The 25237-nt window shown below is 41.5% G+C and overlaps 2 protein-coding genes across 2 annotated transcripts in view; one reads left to right on the forward strand and one right to left on the reverse strand.

Annotated features, from left to right (window-relative positions):
• SYTL3 (synaptotagmin like 3) overlaps positions 1 to 5641 on the forward strand; it is a 49538-nt gene extending 43897 nt beyond the window's left edge. Inside the window, exons 14-15 of the mRNA XM_065401670.1 lie at positions 238 to 443; positions 5523 to 5641. Of these exons, the coding sequence (XP_065257742.1) occupies positions 238 to 443; positions 5523 to 5641 (325 nt within the window). The remainder of the gene's footprint in view (positions 1 to 237; positions 444 to 5522) is intronic.
• A 3108-nt stretch (positions 5642 to 8749) lies between these two features.
• The window catches only part of EZR (ezrin), a 30959-nt gene continuing 14471 nt past the window's right edge, over positions 8750 to 25237 (reverse strand). Inside the window, exons 3-12 of the mRNA XM_065400427.1 lie at positions 24668 to 24942; positions 23692 to 23775; positions 22777 to 22923; positions 18985 to 19081; positions 14070 to 14233; positions 12587 to 12717; positions 11605 to 11765; positions 11164 to 11256; positions 9565 to 9816; positions 8750 to 8914 (exon numbers count right to left, since the gene is read on the reverse strand). Of these exons, the coding sequence (XP_065256499.1) occupies positions 8750 to 8914; positions 9565 to 9816; positions 11164 to 11256; positions 11605 to 11765; positions 12587 to 12717; positions 14070 to 14233; positions 18985 to 19081; positions 22777 to 22923; positions 23692 to 23775; positions 24668 to 24942 (1569 nt within the window). The remainder of the gene's footprint in view (positions 8915 to 9564; positions 9817 to 11163; positions 11257 to 11604; positions 11766 to 12586; positions 12718 to 14069; positions 14234 to 18984; positions 19082 to 22776; positions 22924 to 23691; positions 23776 to 24667; positions 24943 to 25237) is intronic.

The raw sequence follows: 25237 nt of genomic DNA on the forward strand, positions 1-25237 counted from the left end.
TTCAATGGGAGGAGGATCAAGCCTACGATTTAAAAGAAAAAGTGGTGTTAATATACTACCATTTCACACTTATGCCTCACTTTACTAGTCAAAGCATTCCAATGAGAAGTGTCCTATCTTATTAGACTAAATGCTTTCCCCCCCTGACTGTGAGATACACTTAGAGATGAGGTGGGTGAGGTAATATCTTTTAGGTCAGTGACCTCACCCAACATCTATTTTATTCCTTTTTGGAAGTTGTCTCACTCTCCCGGACCAACGTGAGATAAGACAGAAGTCTCCTGTCCTGAAGAAAGAAGCCTGTCCTCAGTGGAAGCACCTGTTTGTCTTTGACGGCGTGACCCCATCTCAGCTACAGCAATCTTGTCTGGACTTGGCCGTCTGGGACCAGGCATCTTTTGGCTCAAATGACCGGTTCCTGGGGGGAGCCAGGCTTAGCACAAGTAAGTCTTTTATCATTAAAAAATTGAAGACAAAAGAAACACTCCAATACTCATTTTACATAACAATAACAATAATAATAATTTACAATGCAGTAGCAATTGGAGCCTCACTCAGGACTGGTGCTGTGCAAACACACACACACACAAACACCCCTTGGCCTGAAGCACTTACAGTCTTAGGCCTTGATCCTGCAAATATTTATGCACATATTTCACTTTATGCCTGTGAAAAGTGCCACTTAAGTCAATGGGGCTCCATGTGGGCACAGAGGTCTGCTAACTAGGGGCAGGATTTGGGATCAGGGCCTAAGAACACAGACAGCAGACCTATGAAAGGCAGGGGCAGCCACTTGCATATACAAGTGTGATTTTAAAAATAATTACAAATAAGTAAAGTAGGTGCCAGCTCTCTTCATCTGCCTCTCATTCTGTCCAGTCTTAATTGGCTATTTTCTTACAGATTCATGATAGAGCTAGGTGTGGAGGACAAGTTTGAAGAAAGAAGGGGGAGTGGTCCCAAGCTTGCAAGCACTTATGCCTTTAACTTTTCACATGTGAGTTAGTCCCATTCAATAGAACAGGTGTAAACTTAAGCATGTGCACATAAGTGTTTGCCCAGTTGGGGCCTTACTGGTAACTTCTGCATAATTTATCTTAGAAGAGGCAAGGGTAGAACTCTGTTCTTCTTTAACATTTCAGAAAGCTCTGTTTGAGCTCTCTTTCTGTAGTTATTAACCTCTGCCTGGACTGCCCCAGGTAGCTTGTGGGGCCCCTAATTTCATATGCACCCATTGTCAAACTCTCACCTGCTGTCCAGCATGTGACCACACCCACTAGCCCAACCAGTTGTTGCTTGTCAAGTCACGCTATTCTGGAACTGACTCACTGGAGCCTGTTGTTGCTGCTTTGGCATCAGCCATTGTCCATCAGGTGACATTGGTAAACAAGCTAGAAAGCATGACTGGAGCAAAGAATGGGCCTGAGAATTCCTTTGAACCACTCCCTACTTGGAGTTGCTGTCTGACTGCTTTAGCTCCTGCCAGGCTTTCCCACAACCATCCCGCCTTTGACATGACCACAGACCAAGTCAACCCCTAACGTTTTACAGCTTGGCTAATTAATGCTTTAAAACCAAAGCCCACCCAGTTAACAGAACTCAAAGCTTCACAACACTGCACTCACTTTTGGTTACCAGCGGCCTAGCAAGGACCCCCCCTGCTAGTTGCATCACTTAGGAAATTCTGCAACTGCTTCATTTACATTTTAAAATGGAGAGATTTATTGCATTGAATCTGAACGTGATTAATAAATGCCCTCTGTACATAGCCCCAGGGTTTATATGGGTATTTGTTTTTCTGTCCCCATTTTTGTTCAAGCTGCTGCAGAGTTTTGCAATATAGCTGCTGCATGAAAGTTGTCGGGGGTGGGGAATAGCTGGAAATTTTGGTGGCTTGGGTGAGGGAAATTGGAGGGTCAGGCACCCAGGAAGGCAAGGGCCATAGTTTGGTTTTGTGGCAGATTCCCTTAAAATAACTGGCAGAGAAATGATCTATGTCCAACACATAGAAAAACAAACTGTTGAGCAATAGTCAACATGGTTTCTGTAAAGGGAAATCGTGTCTTACTAATCTATTAGAATTCTTTGAAGGGGTCAACAAACATGTGGACAAGGGGGATCCAGTGGACCTAGTGTACTTAGATTTCCAGAAAACCTTTGACAAGGTCCCTCACCAAAGGCTCTTACGTAAATTAAGCTGCCATGGGATAAAAGGGAAGGTCCTTTCATGGATTGAGAACTGGTTAAAAGATAGGGAACAAAGGGTAGGAATTAATGGTAAATTCTCAGAATGGAGAGGGGTAACTAGTGGTGTTCCCCAAGGGTCAGTCCTCGGACCGATCCTATTCAACTTATTCATAAATGATCTGGAGAAAGGGGTAAACAGTGAGGTAGCAAAGTTTGCAGATGATACTAAACTGCTCAAGATAGTTAAGACCAAAGCAGACTGTGAAGAACTTCAAAAAGATCTCACAAAACTAAGTGATTGGGCAACAAAATGGCAAATGAAATTTAATGTGGATAAATGTAAAGTAATGCACGTTGGAAAAAATAACCCCAACTATACATACAATATGATGGGGGCTAATTTAGCTACAAGTCAGGAAAAAGATCTTGGAGCCATCGTGGATAGTTCTCTGAAAATGTCCACGCAGTGTGCAGAGGCGGTCAAAAAAGCAAACAGGATGTTAGGAATCATTAAAAAGGGGATAGAGAATAAGACTGACAATATATTATTGCCCTTATATAAATCGATGGTACGCCCTCAACTCGAATACTGCGTACAGATGTAGTCTCCTCATCTCAAAAAAGATATACTGGCACTAGAAAAGGTTCAGAAAAGGGCAACTAAAATCATTAAGGGTTTGGAATGGGTCCCATATGAGGAGAGATTAAAGAGGCTAGGACTCTTCAGCTTGGAAAAGAGGAGACTAAGGGGGGGATATGATAGAGGTATATAAAATCATGAGTGATGTGGAGAAAGTGGATAAGGAAAAGTTATTTACTTATTCCAATAATACAAGAACGAGGGGTCATCAAATGAAATTAATAGGCAGCAGGTTTAAAACAAATAAAAGGAAGTTCTTCTTCACTCAGCGCACAGTCAACTTGTGGAACTCCTTACCTGAGGAGGTTGTGAAGGCTAGGACTATAACAGAGTTTAAAAGAGAACTGGATAAACTCATGGTGTTTAAGTCCATTAATGGCTATTAGCCAGGACGGGTAAGGAATGGTGTCCCTAGCCTCTGTCTGTCAGAGGGTGGAGATGGATGGCAGGAGAGAGATCACTTGATCATTGCCTGTTAGGTTCACTCCCTCTGGGGCACCTGGCATTGGCCACGGTTGGTAGACAGGATACTGGGCTAGATGGACCTTTGGTGTGACCCGGTACGGCCTTTCTTATGATTAAGTGGCCAGATTTAAATCCTCATCAGTAGGCTTCAGAGTTCAACTTGCTGACACAATGTGAAAACTTCCCATTTAGCTCAAGGGAGCGAGCAGCATTTCAGGCTAGCTGCCAGCTCAGGCAGGCAGCCCTACACCAGTTTATATTCATATTTTTAAGTTTCTTAACTACCAAGGCTCCAAACATCTCTTTATTAAATGAAATCTTAGCTTCTGGGGCAAGGGGCAGGTGCTGCAGCAAATTCCTCAGGGGCAACTGGACAGTTTTCTAAAGGTTAATATAGGCCCAAGTAGCAGTGTTAGGATTGGATAACCTAGCTTTTATCATCTTGCCTGCCAGCCTTAATGATAAGCAAGCCTCTGTCATATGTGCTCTCTCTCTTTCCACCTAGCTAGGCCCTTTGAATAACCTTGCTATGCCTCTGCTCCACTGCAGTCAAAGGTGCCTCAAGTTCACCTACTTAGACTTTTCCTATGGGGATGAGTTCATCTGGCAAAGGCTCAGCCTCATTGGCTTTGTTCAGTGAGCTCTAGGGTACGTCTACGGGGCAGCTAGGAATGGGCTTCCTAGCACAGCTAGGCAAACAAAGACTTGCTCTGCTCCAGCTAAGGTGCTAAAAATTGTAGAGGGGCTGGGGTGGTGCATGCAGCAGGCTTGGGCCAGTCATGTGAGCACATACCTAAGGGTTGGGCAGGTTTGGACTCAGGTGACTAGCCTGAGCTGCGGCACATGCCGCCACCACACCCACATTGCTAGTTGTAGTGTGCTGGCTTGAGCAGAACTAGCACATGGCTGTCTACCCATGCCGCGAAGCACGCCTCCAGCTGCTGTGTAGCCACACCTGTAAGTCTTGTTTGCCCATCTGCCAGACACGCTGTGCAAACTGAAAAACAGTTAATCTGCTCAACTGCATTTCTGTGCATCTCACACAGCTGCTGTATTTCCATTTTGTCACCAAATACAGCACAAGCATGCGACTGAGTGTAGGTTCACTCCAATGCAGAGTAGTGGAGGCCTGCTCTCAGAGCAATTGTACCAAAAGGGTCTCATGCTTTGAAGTAGATTTTAAGACAAGAGACAGGTGATTTTTCTGCTAAGAAATAGGACAGTGCAATATAATTCTCTAGCCATGGAATTTGTTGCAGAAGCCACCTCTTCCTTTAAAACTGATCTGTAAGCTTCATGGTTAAAAATATGAGCTGCATGTAAGCCAATGCCTGCTCTCCTAACTTAACAGCTCCATCTCTGAGTGGGGGACTCTGAAAATAAGTGACAGTACATATCCATTCTTAATTATTTCACTGCTGATTATTTTAGCAGAAGCACCTAGGTAGAGTACTTATCCTAATCTGCCTTCCTGGGTACCAGAAGCTCAAACACCCTAGCTCAGTGGTTCTCAACCAGGGGTACACAAAGGTCTTCCCAAGGCTACATTGTCATTTAGATATTTGCCTACTTTTACAACAGGCTACATAAAAAGCACTAGCAAAGTCGGTACAAACAAATTTCAGACAATTACTTGTTTATACTTCTCTATATAGTATACGCTGAAATGTAGGTACAATATTTATATTCCAATTGATTTATAATTATATGGTAAAAATGAGAAAGTAAGCAATTTTTCAGGAAGTGTGCTGTGACAGTATCTTTGATTTTGTAAGCAAGTTTTTAAGTGAGGTGAAACTTGGGGTATGCAAGACAGACTCTTGAAAGAGGTACAGTAGTCAGGAAAGGTTGACAGCCACTGCCCTAGCCCGCTTCCTCACCGACAGTTTCTGTGATACAGTAGAGTGCTACAATCAGATAAATTGTTTAATAAACCCAACCATGGCTGTGCTGATTTTAATTTCCCATATTTATATCAATATACTTCTGTTTAAATGGAGCCGCCGCAGCAATCAGGGTCCTTAATGCAGAATTTAAATCCAGATTGCTGCAGAATACATGGTGTCTTCACTGTACTGAATTAAATAGTTTGACACTTGTGGATCTAAGGATGGCGTTACATAATGAGACACAAAGCATTAGAAGAAATAATGGAGAACAGAGATTATATGTTAGGGCAGAAATGCTCATGTACACCTAGCCTTACCCTTTTGTTTCAACTTTCCTGTAGAAGAACCATCTGGCACCTGGGATTCAGACCCCCAATCAAAACAGTGGCAGAAAATACTCAGCAGCCCAAACACTTGGATAGATATTACACTTACGCTGCATTCAAATACGGACACTTAAGTCCTAATAGCACCCTTGTGACAAGCATATCTTCCACGTGTGAGCAGTTGGAAAGGAAAGTATTGCCCAAGCATTGTACTCAAGGTTAAGCAGCACGGCATGCTCTCTGGTCATTTCTGCCTTCTGGAAAGAAACATATCCTTTGAAAAGAGCTCTCCACACGTAAGCCACTTGTATCTATACGTAAAACGGAACTGTGTAATTAGAATCATTACAAAACTAATAAAATATTAAACTGTTACACTCCAGGAGCATTTAATTAAAAAAATCCTGTGGGTGATTTTTCATCATGAGCAGCTCTGGTAAGACATTTATCAGCGGCAGCCAGCTCAAATGTGGTGGTGGTGGTGGTGTTTTGGGGATTAAATGATGCATTGTTATAATATTACAAAAGGAGAAGCAATAGTTGCTGAGTTGCTTCAACACTTGTTGCCAAAAATGTTACTATGGTCAAAGGCCATCTGTTTGAGTACAAGTGAAACTTCTTCACATTCCCTTAGGAAACCATGACACCTGAAGCATTGTTGGATTCTGGCTTGCAAGTTGTTTTCAGTACAGTTACCAAAAGAAAAGCAAAAAGATGTCAAGAAGGAGACTGCTGGAGGGAGAGAGCATAAGGTATCCTTCCAGATGTTAGTAACTTTGATATCTTGGGACTGCAAGAGAGTTTGGCACTCAGTACAGAAAGGACAATGGGATATGCATGTTAAGGGAGTCTGACTCAAGACCAAATACTCTAGATTAGAGATTTAGTTTTCCCCCCATAGTGTGGCCATGTTTTAATAAAGCTGGGGTCATTAACAACTGCCCATCCTTGTAGCAACTACAGCAGTAGCTAACAAGAAGGAAAGCACACTATCTTTTAATGCAAGTTAGCTGGCGGGCAGCCAGCTCTCTGCAGACCACCAGCAAGCGATCTGTGGAATACTGATGGTCCATGGATCACTGTTTGGAAACACCTGCTCCAGGCTATGGGAATGTGGGGTGGAGGTTTGTAAATGGTGCGGGGGTTGCTGTTAGTTACTTTCTTGTCTCCCCAATGACAGAGCTCTTAGCCCCAGAGGCTGGGAAGTGCTCGAAGCTGTAGAGCCAGTTCAGGAGGGCTGCAGAATGTCACTTCTATCACAGAGCCAAGCTCTGGGGCATGCTGAGAAGCTGCCCTAGGACTGGACAAAGGCAGCTGCAGGAGGGGAGTGAGCATGCTGTTAGTGATGCAGCAATTTTCTTGCTCTCAGCAAATGGGGTGCCCCTCACAACCCACTCCTGATTGAGTGGCAGCACACTGGAGAACTCATAGGTCAGCCTTTTGGCCAAAGCCTTGTCTGCCTTTGGTTACATGTCTTCATCTGAAGTGGTGCAAATTTTGTAAGTACCAGTGGGAAGCTTAGACAGGTGAGGCTCTTGTGGCTGAAGCCATCTTTACTGCTGTGTTAGCCTCAGCAAGTCTGACTGCAGAAAGCAAGCCTACGTTAGAATGAATAGCAATTTGGTGTGTGAAGTTTTCCCAGTGTAGAGGCGGTCTAAGATCAAGAGAAGTACCAGTTTCCTGGTGGATGCATCTTCTCTGAAGTGGGGAGAATGCTCTATCTGAAAGGTCTCATCCCTTTCACCCCTGCCCCCCGATCACACATTACTGCAAAAAGCAGTTGTCTTCCTCTTCCCGCACCCTCACTAAAAGAGAAAGTGTTTTTCTCCAAGGACATTTCACTGTGAAGCTGCAAATGTAAGAGTTCATATTTACAAAGTGAGAAATGTAGAGCTGCACTGTAGTTTTAGCATACATACAGCACTGCTCTGCTGGGGTTAAAACACCCCACACAACACAAAACACAATTTCAAATCCTTTGTTATCTTGCAGATCTTTTATTCATATTCATGTGTTGTGAAAAACCCACAACACCTTGATATAAAGGTTTAATGTTAACAGTATAAAGCAGCATTGGAGTTGTAAATGGAGGAGCAGAACCAACACACTGACATTCTAACAAATTTTCAAAGATGGGGGTGGAGGTAACAGGAAGTCTACAAATGCTCTTTTCATGGACAGAATAAGAGGGGGATATAAACAAACAATCCCTTCATAGTTGGAGTCTGAAATATTATTAAATCAAATATTTTAAAAAATTAGAAAATTTGTTAGAAAAAATAGGTGCAGTAAGATTGTATATACTGAATCGTGCATATCACAATTTTATTTGAAGTAAAAAAATCATTTTACAAATAATGTTTTATAGCAAGTAATCAGTTTTACACTGCTTCTGTAGCAGACAGCATATTGTTTAGGCAAAATTTTTTACATATGCAATTTATTTTAATACTAAATCTGAAAAAGGTAACAAAATATACAGAGCAAAAACTTTCCCCCTTTTTAAACTAATGTTACAATCCATATTTATCACTTATATTTATATATAAATACTACACTACAGCTGATCATTAATTAAGATGGAGTATATAACACATCAACAAGTGTATGAGTCCAACAGAATATTTGCCTACCTATGCAAGGAGGGTATCAAAGAGTGTTCCTATACTGCATTTCGTCTGAGTGATCACTGCAGGAATTTCTCCAGTTGAATAGAGCAACAAAAAAGACCCCTCACACTTATCGTACGTAGAAATAACAGATTTCCAGATGGTTGCTGGTACCATTTTGTAAAATTATAAACAAGGGCCTGCAAGTCTTTGCTGACAAAGCATAATGTAGAATTAGTCAGGTTATATGCTGTATGTAAAGATATATGGCACAAAATTCACCCACAGCATTGTGTTTTTATTTAAAAAGCTGAATCCAGATGTACCGCCTATCACAGCATAATATCTTTATGGATAGAAAGATAAAATAAACCCTGCTTGAAAAAAATGGACGTGACTTATAGGCCTTTTGGCACTAGGATATGAATGAGCAAAAGTTATCAGAATTGCTAGGCTGCCGGACTTAATGGGCAGTCACCACATTTTAATAGTAAAAACTGGAGGATAAGCTAGGTTTAGAGCATTTGATATTTATATATATTTAGATGTTATACAGTGACCCCTCAGAAAAGGCAGATCGTATGTGAAGATCTGCCTTTCCCATAGTCTTGCCTTCTTGGCTGTAAAGTGCGCTTACATGGCCTCAAATTCATCGATTCTCTGCTTGGTGTTGCCCTGTCGGATCTGCCTCAGCGTCTTGTACTTGTCACGTCCCTGTCGCATGTTTTCTGTGTGGATCATGTCGTTGTGGGTTCTCTTGTTTTCATCCCTGGCCTGGGCCAGCTCATCTGTCAGGGTCTGCAACATTGAGTACAGGATGTCACAAATCTGGGTCACACATGAAAGACCTGGATCTCAAGAGTTTGACCAGAGTCAAACATTAAAAATGTTTTAGAGGCTTTTGACAACATCTTTGGGATGCAGAAGAGTACTGAGGAAATGGGTGAACTGGAGATCTGGACATTTGAGTATTACAACGTGCTGACTGAACACTAGCTATTTGAAAGAACCAGAAGCGTCAGTGCATCCCTACTGTCTGAGTCATAAGAAAAGCCCGTATGTATTGCATGAAAAATCAATCATGTTAAAGTACAGGCACAGATGGCTTTATGTTCAAGACTTCTTGTAGGGCTTGTCTGCATGGAGATTTAGTGCATGGCAAACCAGGGTGTAAACCTACAGCACGCTAACTGGCCACGCGGCCCCTGCTGCCATGTACAAACAGTTCTGCAGTGCACAGTACAGATCCCAGCAGTCGGTTAAAGTGCACTACGAACTTTTAGTGTGCAGTAGCAGGGTCCTCACAGCTTGCTGCAGATTTACACACTGTTTGCTGTACACGACGTTTCCATATAGATGAGCCTTTAATATTTTACATACACCACTTTGGGGCTCAATTTTCAGCAACATTAGATTTAAGTTTTCTCCCAATAATTTTGTTTTCTTACCATCAACTGCTTCTGAACACGCTGATTCTTCTCTGCTTCAGTAGTGCGTTCCTCTTCATTGCGATCATCCAAGATGCCTTCACTTGAGAACTCTGCACTGTAGCCTGAATATTCTGTTCCTTCATCATGCAAGTTATCATGGACATGGTAATTCACTGGCTCATAGACAGGGGCTGGCGGTGGAGGTGGGGCAGTCATTACCAAATGTAGCTCTTCTTTTGTCTTCACTAGGTCATCTTGGGCTTCCCTGGCCTTTAAAAGTGGAAACAAAAAAATGGGCACAAAAGCAGATATGTGAAGTTTATTTAAACCCAGCTCAATGAACACACTGTAGCACCCAAAGGGGAAGGGAGAGAAAGAAAGGGGCATGTTAGAGTGGTTGGATATTTGCTAACCAGAAGACAATGCTTTCAATATACTCTTCTGTATAGTGAGATTAAAAAAAAACAAAATTTGATTGGGATTGTGGATGAGGCCAGTATAATTTCACTAAGCAAGAGTCTTCCTCCAACATAGAACAATGCCTGAAGAACTACTAGTATTGTAGGGGAACGTGGAATCCATATTTATAACATACTACTTGTCAAATAAACAGAAGCTGTTAGTCAGCCTTAGCTGGGAAGTCCATACAATGAGAAATGACATTCCTAAATTGCGGGACTTTAAAGAGGTGTGTAAATTGCAAGAAATTGGCTTCTTGCTTGCTAAACAGTTCTTCCCTCCCCAGGGCTAGCTATGGTCTTGTGGGAAAACTGAACTCAGCATCCAGCAAATGTAGAAAGGGGGCTGTAATACTGTGGCAAGCTTCAACTTCAAAGGTAGCTGGGGAAAAAATGGAAAAAACTGTTGGTAAGAGTTTGGACAGTTTTCACTGAAGTTTTGAAATATCCAGAATATCCCCAGCCAGCTCTAAACTTTTGGATTGCTATCAGATCTCTAATCAGTGTTTAAAAAAAGTTCTAAGAACACACATTTTCCTCTACATGATAATTATTCTTGAACAAAATGCTGCAGGGTTGTTTTCCTAAAGGTGCAAAATAGCAAAGACAAAATAGAAAACTAAAGAGTGAGAAAATGTTTTCCAGATATAGTGTTGAACTTATGTTGGCACATAAATATAACTATACACTTAGGATCTTCCAGATTTGCTCTCACTTCTGCTGCATTCCATTATGAATACTTCAGTCCCCCATGGCAAGACAAAAGAAGGCACTTTCCAATAGCACAAAGTTATTGGGACCACTACATTAGTACTTTGTCCGTTTCTCTCTCCTTCATTCAACATTTTCATACACGAACGTGTGTATCCTAAGATGCCCAAATACATTACGATCATGACTCTATAGTTAAGATTGCATTCTAAGTTGTTATATAGCTCACTGGTTAGAGTTTTGAGAAGAGTCAGATTTATTGGAGGAGGGAGATTACACATTGCACTTTGGGTTGGAAGTTAATAGCTACATTCATAAATTCAGCATTTCCATTAAGGCTTTACTAAAGATTCTCTTTTGTGGTGTTGTACAAGGCTAAGCAGATTAAACTTGAATTAGTAAAATGTACCAAAGCTCTGGATCAATTTAGGAAAGCAGAGAAACTCACCCTGTGTTGCCATTCTTCAACCTCATTCTCTTTACGCTTCCTTGCCTCTTCCAGAAGAGCAATCTTGGCTGTATATTCTGCAAGTTCTGTAGCCTATTGAATAGCAAGGCTAGAATTATATTTGGAGCTCTTTCAATAATGCTTTTGTGAATGAGACACATGACCCAAATGTTATACATGATTTTGTGAATAGATTCCTCCACTGTGATAAAGACTCCATTAAGTTATGGGCAATTTGCACTTATTTGGTATATCATTTGAAAAGTTTCCAAGTCAAAATTGAGTCCATGATTATGCTACTGCAGTGTGTCCTCTAGCCTAATGGTTCATTTCCTTGTATGCAGGACTTCATTTAAAAATATGCAGTAACAAGCCCACGTTAACTGAAATATACGATTCAAGGCTTTATACACTAAGACTCAAAAAGCCTATTGTTCCTACCAGCTGTTCCTGGCTCTTCATCTGGTCAACAGTTTGCTTCTCCAGCTCTTCCTTGGCTTGGAGAGCAGCCAAGCGCTCGGCCTCCAGACGTTCAGCTTCCTTCTCTGCTCGCCTCCTCTCCTCCTCAAGCTGCATAGCTTTTTGGATCTGATCTGAGAGCTCTGTAAAGGAAGAGGAAAGCAGTAAGTCATTGGGTTTAACTAACCTCTTCACAGAAGGGGTTTTGCAAACTGGTGCAAATGCTCATGGGAACAAGACTAAGAAATACTTCCCTCCAGTCTTCTATCCACAAACTCCAACTTGGTTTATGAACAAGTCTAAATGCAGTTACCTGACATCATACGCAAGACGTCCATAGCTTATGTTCTAGGTAATATTCCCTTTACAGAATGTAGGCAATGAGAGTCTAATTGTGGGTTTTACTCCATATTGAGGAAAACATGGCAATTCCAAAGTCTTAGAATACCAGTTTATGGAGTAGGACTGGATGTTGCTGCTTCTGGTCCTCCATATTTCTCTACACATTGGAGGTAGGGAGGACACAGACTCCAATTTCACTGATGTCTTGTTAACAAAGCATCAGGTGTCCTGGCAGGGGAGTTATGGGAGGGACCATTAAAAGCTACTTGAGTGAGAAATGTTTGAGTCAGTCACTGATGGAAGTGGCCATATTACACTTTCCTCCTATGGGAAAGCGAACATTCAGTTTTAAACCTCAGTTTCCAGACCAAAAAATAAAGGTCACATGACATCTACTTTCTCTATACAATAGCTGGTGATCACTGCACTGAAAAGGAAAGATTTCACTGTCCCTGTATTTACACAGGCGCACAGACGCACTGGTAGAAGCCAGTTTTGTGCAGCAGATCAAAGTGTCACAAGATGGAAGCGTTTAGGATAAGGGCAGCTGTCAAGTAGAAGGGTAAAGCCCAATGTGTGGTATCACCTGTACCCTGCCTGCTGACCAGTGCAAGCCCTTTACCTTTCTCAGCCTTCTTGGTCTTTAGTTCATACTCTTGCAGTCTCAACATCAGCTCCTCTTTCTCCCTCAACATCTGCTCCTTCTCTTTTTCAATGGTCTCTCTCTTCTTCTTTTCACTTTCTAACTGTTGCCTGTTAGAGAGAAATAACTTAAGTTTAGAACCTAGGAAGGTAGGAGTTTGCTTGCTCCATTGAACTGCATGCATGCTGCAGGAGGCCTAGGCATCTCTGTAGGAAGCTCAGTGAAAACCTCTGGTGAATGGCAGTCAAAAACTATGTTAGGGGGTCCTTGGGGGTGGGAACTGTCTTTGTTCTGTGTTTGTACAGCACCTAGCACAATGGGTCCTGGCCCATAACCAGGTAATACTATCACTACTACTAAGGAATGGGATAAGTTATATACTTTCCATCTTTCTTTTCCAAGTCAATGCTACATCCTACCCAGGAGCACTGTGTTGAGTGTTGGATACCCCACTGCATAAAGAAGGATTCACAGACAGCTGACAAAAACAATCGATGCAATGTAGTTGTACCTGTGTCAGTCTCAGGATATTAGAGACACAAGGTGGGTGAGAGAGACAAGCTTTCGAGGACCTGAAGAAGCGCTCTGGGTAAGTTTGAAGGCTTGTTTCACCAACAGAAGATGGTCCAATAACAGATCTCTCCCACCTTGTCTCTCTAAAAATGATCAGAGGCATGTAAATACTTCCAGACGGAGAACCATTGAGAAGATTGGTACCATTTAGTGTAGAGCAGAGTTAAACAAAAGACCTGCTAGAAGTAACAGGCATAGGCAAATCACATGTTCCTATATATCCTCTCATAATATAAGATAAAAGACAACAAATTTAAAAACTGACAGAAGGGAACACTTTTCCTACAAGACAATCAACCGCCAGACCTACTTGCCTCTAGTATTCATTGAGGCCAAAATTTAAGCAGAATTCAAGGAAGGGATTAGAAATCCATGTGGATAAGAAGAATACCTACAGTTACATTAGATACACAAAGACTTTAATGGATATAAATACTCATGCTCCAGGGCAGAAGCCAACAAATGGGGGTAGGAGGAAATTTGTCTATGGGTAGGTTATTCTCTAACTGCCCACTATGTAGTTTCTTGTACTTTCCTCACAAGCATCTGGTACTGACCACTGTCAGATAGGATACTGGCATGCGGACTTCATGTCTGAGCCAGTCTGGCAAGTCCTACGTTCTTTTGAATTGTTTCTTCTCCCTTTAGTCAATACCCCCTCTGTTATAAGTTAGAATCCAGGGCCAGATACTCCCCTCTGGCTAAGGTGGGATGAGGGCAGTAGCCCTCAGTGTCTGAATGGTTCACCTCCTGCTTTGGTGCAACCCCACCCTATTGGCTACAGTTCAGCTGTCTCACAACTAAAATGCTTAATCCTGCCAATTTGCTTCCGTACAGGTCACCCACATTCCCCCTGAGCTCTCACCCTCCTCTGTCCAGTTCAGCTCACCTCTCCAACTGTTTCTGGTGTTTCTCCTCACGGGCCTGGGCTTTCATCTGTTGGACCTCAATGGTGTCAGGCTTCCTGCGGCGCATGTACAGCTCATGGTTACCCATGCACAGCTGCAGGATCCTCTTGTTAATTCTTAGACGAGGTGCATAGAACACAAAGTCCTAGGGAAGAGAGGCAGAACAATGGAATTCAGTCCCTGAGGCAATGGTTTCCTATGGAAGGAGATAAAGCACTTCTAACTTATTGTAGGCAGACCAATCACATGGCCACTGTCCTACTGCAATCCAAAGACATGCACAGGCATTTATATATTAATAGCAGCTGCATTTTCAATTATGTATATCCAGTGACTGTAACAACACTCCCATAAATACCTCGATTCAAGAGTGACAGTAGTACAGAAGGAGCTTCCTAAGGTTTGAAACGCTTGGAAAGTCAATCAGATTTTTTTGGGAGGATATCTAAGCAGCCATGTAACCCACCCACCTCTATTTATTACACAAGATATGACAATGTGTGATTACGGTGTTATTCATTTGTATACAAAGTGGGCAAGGAGGTCTTATGAATGGAAATAAGACCTAAGGAGGCCTGAAACGTAATAGTATATGATTAATATATTAAAAAATACCACAAGGATTTACAGTCTTAGGTCATATCACTGATCCCTCCAATTCAGTGTCTTAGAACCTGCTACTATCTCTTTCTTCAGACAAAGATGAAGAATTGTCAGCACCCTCAGCCAATTGTACCATGAGATACTTTTCAGAGGGTCGGGATGGTTCAGGAGGAAGGGACTGTTAGAAGGGTGAGAAGACAGATTCCCTCCTGCCCCTTGAAGGTGATTAGGTTATACTCTGAAGTAAGATATGTAGCATCTTAATAATGTTTGTAGCTGTGCAAGCTATGTCACAGACAGTCTCCTGTACTGGAGAGTCCAGCCACAATAGTTGTATCAATATTTGCTGGGAGTCCCAGCAATGGTATCTCTACATAGGTGCATAATATAGAACATGGATGAGTGTAGCTACACACTGATGGAACCACCACTTTGACAAATGACTGTCCATAGCCACTTCTGAAGTGGCCATTGAGGGACTGCCACCATCAAGCATTCATGCAGCCCTTCCTCCTAGATGATGGGGGGAAAGGAGAGGAGAAACACCTTAATTCCTTCCTCTAGAATGAAGATGGGAGACTCCTCATTCCTTTTGCTACTTAGCCAAAAATAACTTTGGGAGTTTTTATAGGAGCAAGATTTCTGCATTCATGACATCTGCATTGTTGTCTTTGCCTCTTGGTGGCATTTTTAAGAAGATTTGTGCTGTGATCAGAGCTCTGAGCATTAGTTGAGCATAAGTGAGCTACTCTATCACCCTCCCCAGCTGCCAGCACCACATGAGTAATCCTTTGGGTATTGGGTTACATGCAGCACTGATAACCAACAGAGTTAAAGAACAGGGAAAGGTTTCTGAGTTAACAAGAATGGAACAAAATCCAATCAACCAAGTTGCATCAAACAACAATCCATTTATTAGACTAAAACTCATTCTCCCTGTAGGTAAAGTAAACAGGTAAAAGTAAATTCTTTAGTAAGGCTATGCCCAAAGCCACAGAATTCTTCATCTGTTACTGGGCCAGATAGTTTTTTAAGTGTATGAACAATTATAGATTCAGTAAGGCTTTGAACTCAAGAAACACTGATTAGTCAATAAATAAAGCATTGCATTTCTGCTATTACAGCATGCTTTGCATAGGGTGATAAGACAGACCAACAGATAAAATGACAAGTCACCTGGGAAATGCACTAATCCCTTAGAAATGCCCTCCTGTGGAGTGCCTCATAGTTCATATGAGATGGAATTTTCACAAGAATCAGAGCTGTGCATTTACAGAGAATGGGTCTCAGACATCAATGACTGCCACTCCAAACATTTCAATTACACCTGGAGTTCAGAAGGTATTTTGGACCTATGACTAACACTGGAAGTGACTCCAGAAATAATGAAAAATGCTCCTAACTCCAAATTCAGCAAGAACCTGCTGGCAAGGATAAGTTCTCTTCAGCACAAACCCTCCATTATGATTCTATTCACATATCAACTCTGAAGGATGCAGACTTTGCAGTCAACCAAGGTGGTCTGTTTGGTTTTTCTAACTATTCAGATCACAATGTCTTTGGCATGCCTGATACGGTCTACAGCTGTAAATTATTCATTATGCTTCCACTTATGGCAAACATTCAAAAAAAGCCAAACAGCTATGTGTATTGTATGCAGGTATGGCCTCCATCTCTAAGCAATGTCTAACTCCAAGAAGGTAAATACTAAAGTCACGGATGGTAGCCCACGTTTGTCATCTATTGCCTCGTAACTAAGGGAAAAAGAATTAATGTAAGAACACAGGAGTTTTGCAGTGAACATTATAATCAGAGGCACAGAAGAGGTCAGGCCCACCCTCCCCTGGTTTGAGATGAAGATGTGCATTCTCACTTGGTATTTTGATACCCCCAGCAAAATCTTCCATCTCTATTCAGTATCAGTGGCACATAGACTCAAAAAGAATCTCCACAGCACTAGGTGCCTCAGGAGTCAGACTCTGCTCCTAGTAAACTTAAAGCCTTGTCAATATAAAGAGAAAAAATGGCAATCCTATTTTTACTTTGGGGATTCTACTAGTAGGTACCCAGGGCTGGGTTGTTATTTTTGTTGGTTTGTTTTTAAAGTTTGCCTTTGGAAACTCAAAACTTGAGTCCAGAAAAAACAAGACCTCTGCTTCTCTTTTTTGTAGCAAAGTTTGAATACAAGAAGCATCTAGAGCATACAAGGCACTCCAAACCAAATGGAACAGACATAATAGGTGTTTTCAATAGTAACAGCTTCACTGTATTAGTCTCCTGCAAGTTTCCATTTTAAATGCATTCAGATTTGCATCTGGAGAGTGGGTGGAAAGCTGTGTCCTTGAATCACAAACAGGAGATTAATATTTTGTACTCAGCATGAAGCATGAGTGAGATCACAAAGGGGCTTTCCTACCGAGAAGTCCAGCATGTACAGGAAGGTGAACCTTTACTGTGGGGCAGTGTTTTGGTGGTTGCCATGAATTACATTATAAAACAGATTTGTTTCTAAGAAAAAGGATGGATTTCACACCAACAGTTTTTTCAATATTCTGCTGTTCGTTATTTAAACAGTTTGTTGAGTCAGTTGCTTTTAACTCCATAGCCACCATTTTCTCAAAAAGCCCTACCAAAACCAAACTGACTGTTTCCAAAAGCTGCGTTTTCCCCACGCCTTGTTAATAGATGAGCTACTGCAAGAGCATGCCCTTTTCTTAATGCCTTTTTCTCCTGCTCCAACAGCTGACAGGACTGTCAGAACAAGCCTCACCTATTCCTGTTATTCCACTCTTCATGGTTTGATAATTGATAGTGATATTGGTAAATTCACTACAGTTACCTGGGAAAACATGCTCATGGTGTATTTTAAACACACAGGTACTGTATTTAAATTACCTCTTTTCAGGTATCCATGTCCTTGCTTCTCCATACCCTAAAAAGTCTAGAAGCTCATTTAAGAGACTCTGCTCCTTTCTTGGAATCAGAATTCCAATGCGATTTGCCCCCTAATCTGTCTCCAAACAATTGTGAAGTTTCAGAAGTCAAAATATGCAATGATCTGGTGTGTGATGTGCACTTTTGGAGTGACGCGTTCCTGAGACCCTTAGTAAGAATGCTGTGCATGTTCAGTTTTAGAGTAGCATCACAAGAAGCCTTTAATAGAAAAACAATTATCCAGCAACTCCAGGTGTTCTGAGAAGTGAGAGAGAAGCCCTGGAAGAATTTTTTTTTAAAACAACTCAAAAGTTATTTGTCTATGAAGAGGTAACTCAGACATCACCTTTGAAAGTACCTCAGATATGAGCGCGAGATAGAATTGTAGAGAATATTTTTTTGGTGGGGCAGTGGTGAGTGGCTTGGATGGTGGTATGTGGGGTATAGCAAGACAAAGAAGGTTTCTATAATTCTGAAGTGTTGTTTTGCACTCCAACCCCCTTAGAACATAACATAAGAAAGGCCATGCTGGGTCAGACCAAAGATCCATCTAGCCCAGTATCCTGTCTTCTGACAACAGCCACTGCCAGGTGCTTCAGAGGGAACGAACAGAACAGGGCAGTTAGAGTGATCCATCCCATCGTCCAGTCCCAGCTTCTGGCAGTCAACAGTTTAGGGACACCCAGAGTATGGAGTTGTATCCCTGACCATCTTGGCTAATAGCATTGATGGACCTATACTCCATGAACTTATCTAATTCTTTTTTGAACCCAGTTATACTTTTAGACTTCACAACATCCCCTGGCAACAAGTTCCACAGGTTGACTGCGCATTGTGTGAAAATGTACTTCCTTATGTCAGTTTTAAACCAGTGGCCTATTAATTTAATTGGGTGACCCCTGGTTCTTGTGTTTCATGAAGGGGTAAATAACACTTCCCTATTCACCTGCTCCACATCATTTGTGATTTTATAGACCGTTATCATATTCCCCCCTAGTCGTCTCTTTTCTAAGATGAACCGTTACAGTCAGCTGCTGCTTGGGTGCTCTCCAGGGCCAGTGCAGCTTAGGGCCGCCCGAGCAGCAGCTGGCCCCGGGGTCAGCCGCACCGGCTGCTGCGGAAGTCACAGAGGTCGTGGAAAGTCACAGAATCTGTGACTTCCGCAACCTCCGCGACAGAATTGCAGCCTTAGTTATAGGTAGAAATATTTGATGAATACTCTGTGGTAGTATATACTGTTTCTGATGCAATGAGCAAGTTTTTATGAAGGAGTACAAGAACTGTATTTTATGGCATGGAGATGAAAAGTATTTAACAATCTAAACAGGATATGCAAGAGTTCATTCTAGATGTACTTACAGGTGCCTTCTTGTCAATAGGTTTTATAACAAACTTTTTGTCATTGAAAGAGATGTTTCTGATTTCACTCCAGGGAAAGCCAATCTTTGGGGTCAATCTGAAAACAAAGACAGGTTTTAAAAGAAGCCAAGACACAAACAAAACGACAAGATGTGTGATTAATTGATCTTCTTTCCAGAATTTGAAACAATGTGTCATTACTTCACTCCTCTGCAGGGGGGCCCTGAGCCACATGCTCTAAAACAGACTAGACAACTTGAAATACTAAATAAAACACGAGAAAAACGTTTGCTCCTGCCCATGGGAAGATATGTCCCTCAATATCCCTTATCAAACTCAGCGGCTCTCCCTTTCCTAATTCAAAGTAACCAGCCTAGTGACATTGTGGCCATTAAATGCAAGAGTGCGTGCGCTTGAATTTCAGAAGTGCTCAGGCCCCACAGCTCCATTTGACTACTGCAAGATCTGTTGCATTCTCAGCACGTTTGACTGCCAGGCTTCTTTATTTAGGTATCTAACTATGGACTTAGGAGCCTTAATTTAGGCACCAGTTTTTGAAAATCTTGGCTTTAAAAAAAAAAAAAAAATGTCTAATACTTTTCCCCCCCTTGCACTGAAGTATATAGGACCCTTCCAAAACTATTAACAAACACTGTCTGGCATGATACAGCCTCAGAAGTTTACATCTATTTTCTGACTAATAAAATATACAATGGAACATATTTTTAATCTTTTAAGGCCCATGTTCTGTAAAGTATCCCTATTCAGGTCAGCACTTAAGCAAGTGGCTAAGTCCCATGATCATATGCTTAAAGAAGATTTTCTGAATTGGGGCCTAAATCCATAGCATGCTTATTAGAGACAGTTAAGGGAAGCAGACACCTCTTATATTTCTTTCCCTCCCCCAGATTTTTGGAGAGACGGGAGACAAAAAAGTCTCTGTTTTGTTCTTGCCTGAAACCTGCACAAGGGACTTTGCCCAAAAGTCATACAGCAGAACTTTAAACCATGGGCTCTCTCATATGCTAACAGTCCTATGCAGTTCTTTGCCACTGGAAAACAGACCTGCAGTTAAAGCACAAACTGGTAGGCTAAAAGTCAATTTTAAACAAACAAGAATTCCTCCCAGTAATACAAAGACTTCAGATTATTAAAACAAAAAAGTCCATATCTTAACTTTTCACTATTTATGCCAACTACTTTTTGAATTTCTGAGCTTGGAAAAATAAGATAAATCAAAAGAGAAATTACTAAATCTAACTGGTTTCTAGTCCGTTTCATTTTTAGGTTCTCATATGTCTGCCCAATACTGCAACATCCGTGTTCAGACACTGTTGGGGTACGTGCAGTTGTTTTTAAAAACCAGTTTTCATTAGCATTTGAAAAAGTTATTTTTGCAGTCTAAATTTTGAGCCAAAATCTGCTCAGTGTCCCTTTACAAGAAAGGGCCAGTGTAAAATTCTCTTTAGCTAGATGAAGTGACAAGCACAAGTTTAATTTCTCTGTTCTAATTAAAATAGAGAATAAGCAGATTCCATCTTGACAATTTAATGAAGCAAAGTGGAAGTGAAGCAATTAAGCTTGCAGAATTCCAGTGCTTGCTCAAAGGACAGCAGATTCTTACAAGTTCTATAGCACACTGCATGGGGGGGGGGGGGGGGAGGGGAGGGAGCTGTGCATGCGGTAATCCATCATTAAGATGGCAAACAGTTTCAATGACTGAATGGAGATATCAAAGTACCGAAAAAAACCTCTTTAGTGTATTAGACATATTTAATGTTTCAACAGCCCAGGGTTACTACTTCTAATAACTGAAGTTTCTTCAAGATTATAAGCACTATACACGAGGAAGGGAAGGAAAGGAAAAAAGAGGCCCAGAGAAACAAGAGCTTGCAACTTAAGGCAAATTCGTCCAAGCCTTGTATCAAATGGTGGAAGCTACCTACCATTTAAACACAGGATTGTAGAAACACTGGGCCCAAGCCTACTTCCCAGCACCAGCCTTTAAACCAGTGCAAAAGTAAAATGAACACCTATTAAAATGTAGCATTTCTTAACACACACACACACACACACACACACACACACACACACACACACAGTAATTTGCTTGCCTATGTTTTGATTTGGCAATAACTGCTCCAGTCTCCAAAATATTAAATTAAATGAGAAATCTAACACTAGCATGTAGTAATACAGTACACTTGAGGTGGCACTGATACCTTGTTGAATAAATTCCAGATGTAGTACTGTATAATGGTAGTCTTCTCTCTCCCCCACCCCACATTTTAAATACTGTAGTAGAAATCAAGTTTTGGGGGACTGGTATTCACCCTTAAATATAGGTACCGACATATAGCAGACTCCTGTATTTAATAAGTAGTAATGTCTTACTCAACAGTAAACAAAACATTTGCAAAATTTTCCCCAACCTCCCCCATCCCAATCCCAAAGCTCTGCCAGTGCATCCAGTCCTGATTTAGGTACACCACAGTTTTTCCTAGTCTTGACATTATGTGCTCAAAAGATCCAATTGCATAGTACCAAAAAAGTTGAACAAAACAAAGCATTTGGCCTAACTTTTTGTTTTGTTTTGTAAGTTTTTCTACATAATTCTCTTTCAGAGGTCACGACTACATATTGCCTGGTTATGCAGCTAGAAAAACCTGTTTGTGTGACCATGGTTACACAGCGAAACCAGTCATTCAAGAAATAAAGAAAGGTAGTTTCACTCATGTAATATCTCATGTGACACTCCTTGTTTTCTGGGTGACGGCACACATTAACACAGCAAAGAGAAATGCCTTCTTTTCCTCTGCAGTCCTAACAGGAATCCCAAACAGTTCCCATTAACGTTACATCTCAACTGTCATTTTAGACCCAGACTTACTCTCCACCCCCTACGGTCCTGTTGCTACCCTACTATTATTAGGGCTTATAATTTACATTAGAAATTCAGAGAAATGAAGCCAAGACTAGGAGCCTAAGTCATTGACACAGAATCCTTCATTTCAAACTTCCTCGTATTTCACCTTGCTGCACTTTGGGCCTGTGCTTCATTTTTTTAGAGTCCAGCAAAGTGAGATACACACAAACAGGACTCATTTCCTTTTAAACTTTATTCTTCTTTAATCTTCAGTCTACTTCTTCCTGCTTCTCAGCCTTCTTTTCCCCTCTCATACTCCATTATTAGTGAGCCCACAACTACTGAAAGGATTGGTTGCAACTACAGACACACTAAAACAATTTACTCTAATTAGCTCTTATATTATTGGCAACTGTGTTTAACACTCATCCCTGAAAAAGGCAGTTCCTGGGAGTGCATAATGAGAATCTGGTCTCTAGATTCTTACGCTGCAACCACTACTGTGGTATCTGATCCCCTAACTTTGGAAAACGTTGATATTTCCCTAAAATAATCCTTTAGGGCCTGATTTTACAGCCGTATATGGAAATGGAAGTTAACAGTGCTGGCAATTTAGTACCATGATTTCATGCACTGCATTTAAAGAGCTGTTATAAACATAATTTCAAGTTTCCTACATGCTGGTGCATAGCCTAAGAGGAAAGCAGTCACACTGTGAGGGAAAGGAGACGCAAATCAGGATTCACGTAAAGTACAAGCCTTGCCCTGCCTCCCAATACAAACTTTACCCTGTGGCTATCCAAACTTAGGTGACATTCACCAAGCAAGCACTAATTTTACTAATTTAAAGTTCTTTGGGCTCCAGCACCAGCCCGTTGTCTTTTGGAGGGATCAGGCACACACCACACACACACACACATACTTACTTATCATCCTTCTCATAAATATTCAGGCCCAGTGCATCTACTCCCAGCCACAAGTCTGTTCCTTTCTTATTCTTGATTTCAAAGTAGTTGATTCCATACATCTCCAAGTCTTGGGCAATCTTTAGATATTCCAGCATTGCATTCTCTCTGGTTGAGGTGGGAAGAAAAAAAACAAAACAAAAAAAAACCAAAAAGGTATAAATATATACATAAGATAACCAACTCCTTCGAAATTACAAGCCAAAGCTAGTGGAAGAAACATCTGTGCAAGTGGGAAAACAAGAGGAGTTGCTTCTGGGACAGACAGTTTGCTCTTAACTCCAGTTCTGATGCTTGGGCTCAGGAGAAGTCCTGAATGTGTTTTAGTTTATTATTGAACAGAATAAAATATTCTTGTTTAGTTAAACCCTAAATCATGACTTCTCAGTAAGTAGCATTCATCTGTCACGGTGTGGGATAGGGGACAACCAACAAACATGTGGACAATGGAAGAATGTAACACCTGACTTTCCATTCTACAAGCCTAACTGTATTTTGTTTTAAAGGCACTTTCAATAAGCCTTCGACATGAATGTTTCAGAAGGTTGTATTCATTCATTGAGGTCTTCTCCATGTGTGCCAGCATTCATGTCATCGTAACTTTTATGAACATCAGAGTAGTCAATGCCGACCTACAGGTTTGTTAATCGGACTGGAAATGCATTGAGCTTGGCTGCAGTACACTTTACAAAACTGGTTTCCAATTCTACTGAATTTTCATGTTATTCCATGCTGGATTGCAAAATAAGTGTTAGCTATTTCCAGGTCCAATTACTTTGAGATTCCACTTTAAAAATACGTAATAAAACTGCATGCTTAAGGAGATTAACAGAACAAATCAAGATGACCTAGATACAGCCCAACAGAGGTACTCACTTGAGCATTCCACCATGTTCAGCATGCCAGACCTGAATCCGTTCTTCCCACTGCTCTCTGGAAAGTTTGTGCTGGTCCATTACTCTGATACATGGAAGGAAGTTAGAAGTATTAGGTTACTTGTTCTGCTGCATATAGTTGCAATATTTAACTTTGCTATACATTTATATTTATGTCACACTTTTCCCCCCACTCTTGTGATCTGCAGATAAAGCTGTTTTAAGATTACTGCTGTAGCATTTCTGAACAAAACTGGTATCCCTCTACAGGAAGTGCACGTGTGCTGCTGAAATGAACCTCACAAAAAGCCTAAATGCCCCCCACCCCACCCCCCTCAGCCAGGAACAAATGCCTTTGGGAGAAGGACTAGTTCATGAAGTGGAACATAGATAATTGCCCATCTCTCCCCAGCAAGAACCCCTGTCTGTCATTGACCAAGGCCACAGTCTCATTCCACAAGGGCATGAAGGTAGAACACATGACCCCTTGACCAAGTGGAACAGTTTATGGAAAGAAAAACGCACACCACTGAGACAGTTGGAGGAGTGAGTTAAAAAGAGAAGTTCATTTCTGCAGCTGGAGAGTGTCTCACTGGGATAATTTGATTTTAAAAATTAACGATGTGCAAACAGAACTTCTCCAGGGGCAGGGATGTTCATAATGGCAATCTGCTGTTCCCCACTCAAAACCTGCTAACAGTTGCTAGTGCTTAGGCTTTGGGGGAGAGGGGGATCCAAACTCTAACTGAAAGAAGTAAAAATATTCCCTTATCTATTTTCTGATGAAAGGAAGTATTGAGTAGTGCTCTCCAGTCGTGCGCATGCAGCCTGGATGGAACAGAGGACAATGAGATGCAGAGGCTTTAACTTTTGAAGTGTCATGCCTTCTGATCATACCATTTTTTGAGGGAGTTCAAATAACTGGAATACACTGGAAGACTCAGGGCAGCGTTACCCTTTTATTTTAAAGCACTCACCGTTGAGGGATCAGGCGTTCTGAATTGAGGTACCCAGACTTGTGTAATTCTTTATTGTAGTCTCCAAATTTGGCTTGCACAGCATACGAGCCAAGAAGAACTGCTGTTTCAGGTGGGCAGTAGATTTCATCGCTGAGGATCCCTTCCTTCACTTGCAGGAAGAACAGCTTCTGGGTGATGTCCTGGATCAGCTCCTCAGACACATCTTCAGGGAAGAACTTGGCACGGAATTTGAACTGGAGGGGATTTTCCTTTTTGACTTCCTGAGCAGAGACCTGAGACAAAACAAACACACAGACCCAAAAACTGAGCAGATGGCTAACTGACAATAGGAGATGTTTCTTTCACAAAGAAAAGGGTTTTGGGGGTGTTCTAGTACAGGTTTACAGACAAGATTACTTCAGGAATTTACTGTCAATATGGCCCAACTCTGCAACAAATTCCTGCACCAGCATGGGATCCCTTTCAAATCCATGTGCACCTGTGTAAGTGCCAGGGTCCACCCATGAGGCATTCATTGTAGGATCACTCCTACGATAGCACAAAATTTAACATACAGTTAATCCAAAG

Source organism: Emys orbicularis, chromosome 3, assembly GCF_028017835.1.
Source record: "Emys orbicularis isolate rEmyOrb1 chromosome 3, rEmyOrb1.hap1, whole genome shotgun sequence".
NCBI lineage: Eukaryota > Metazoa > Chordata > Testudines > Emydidae > Emys > Emys orbicularis.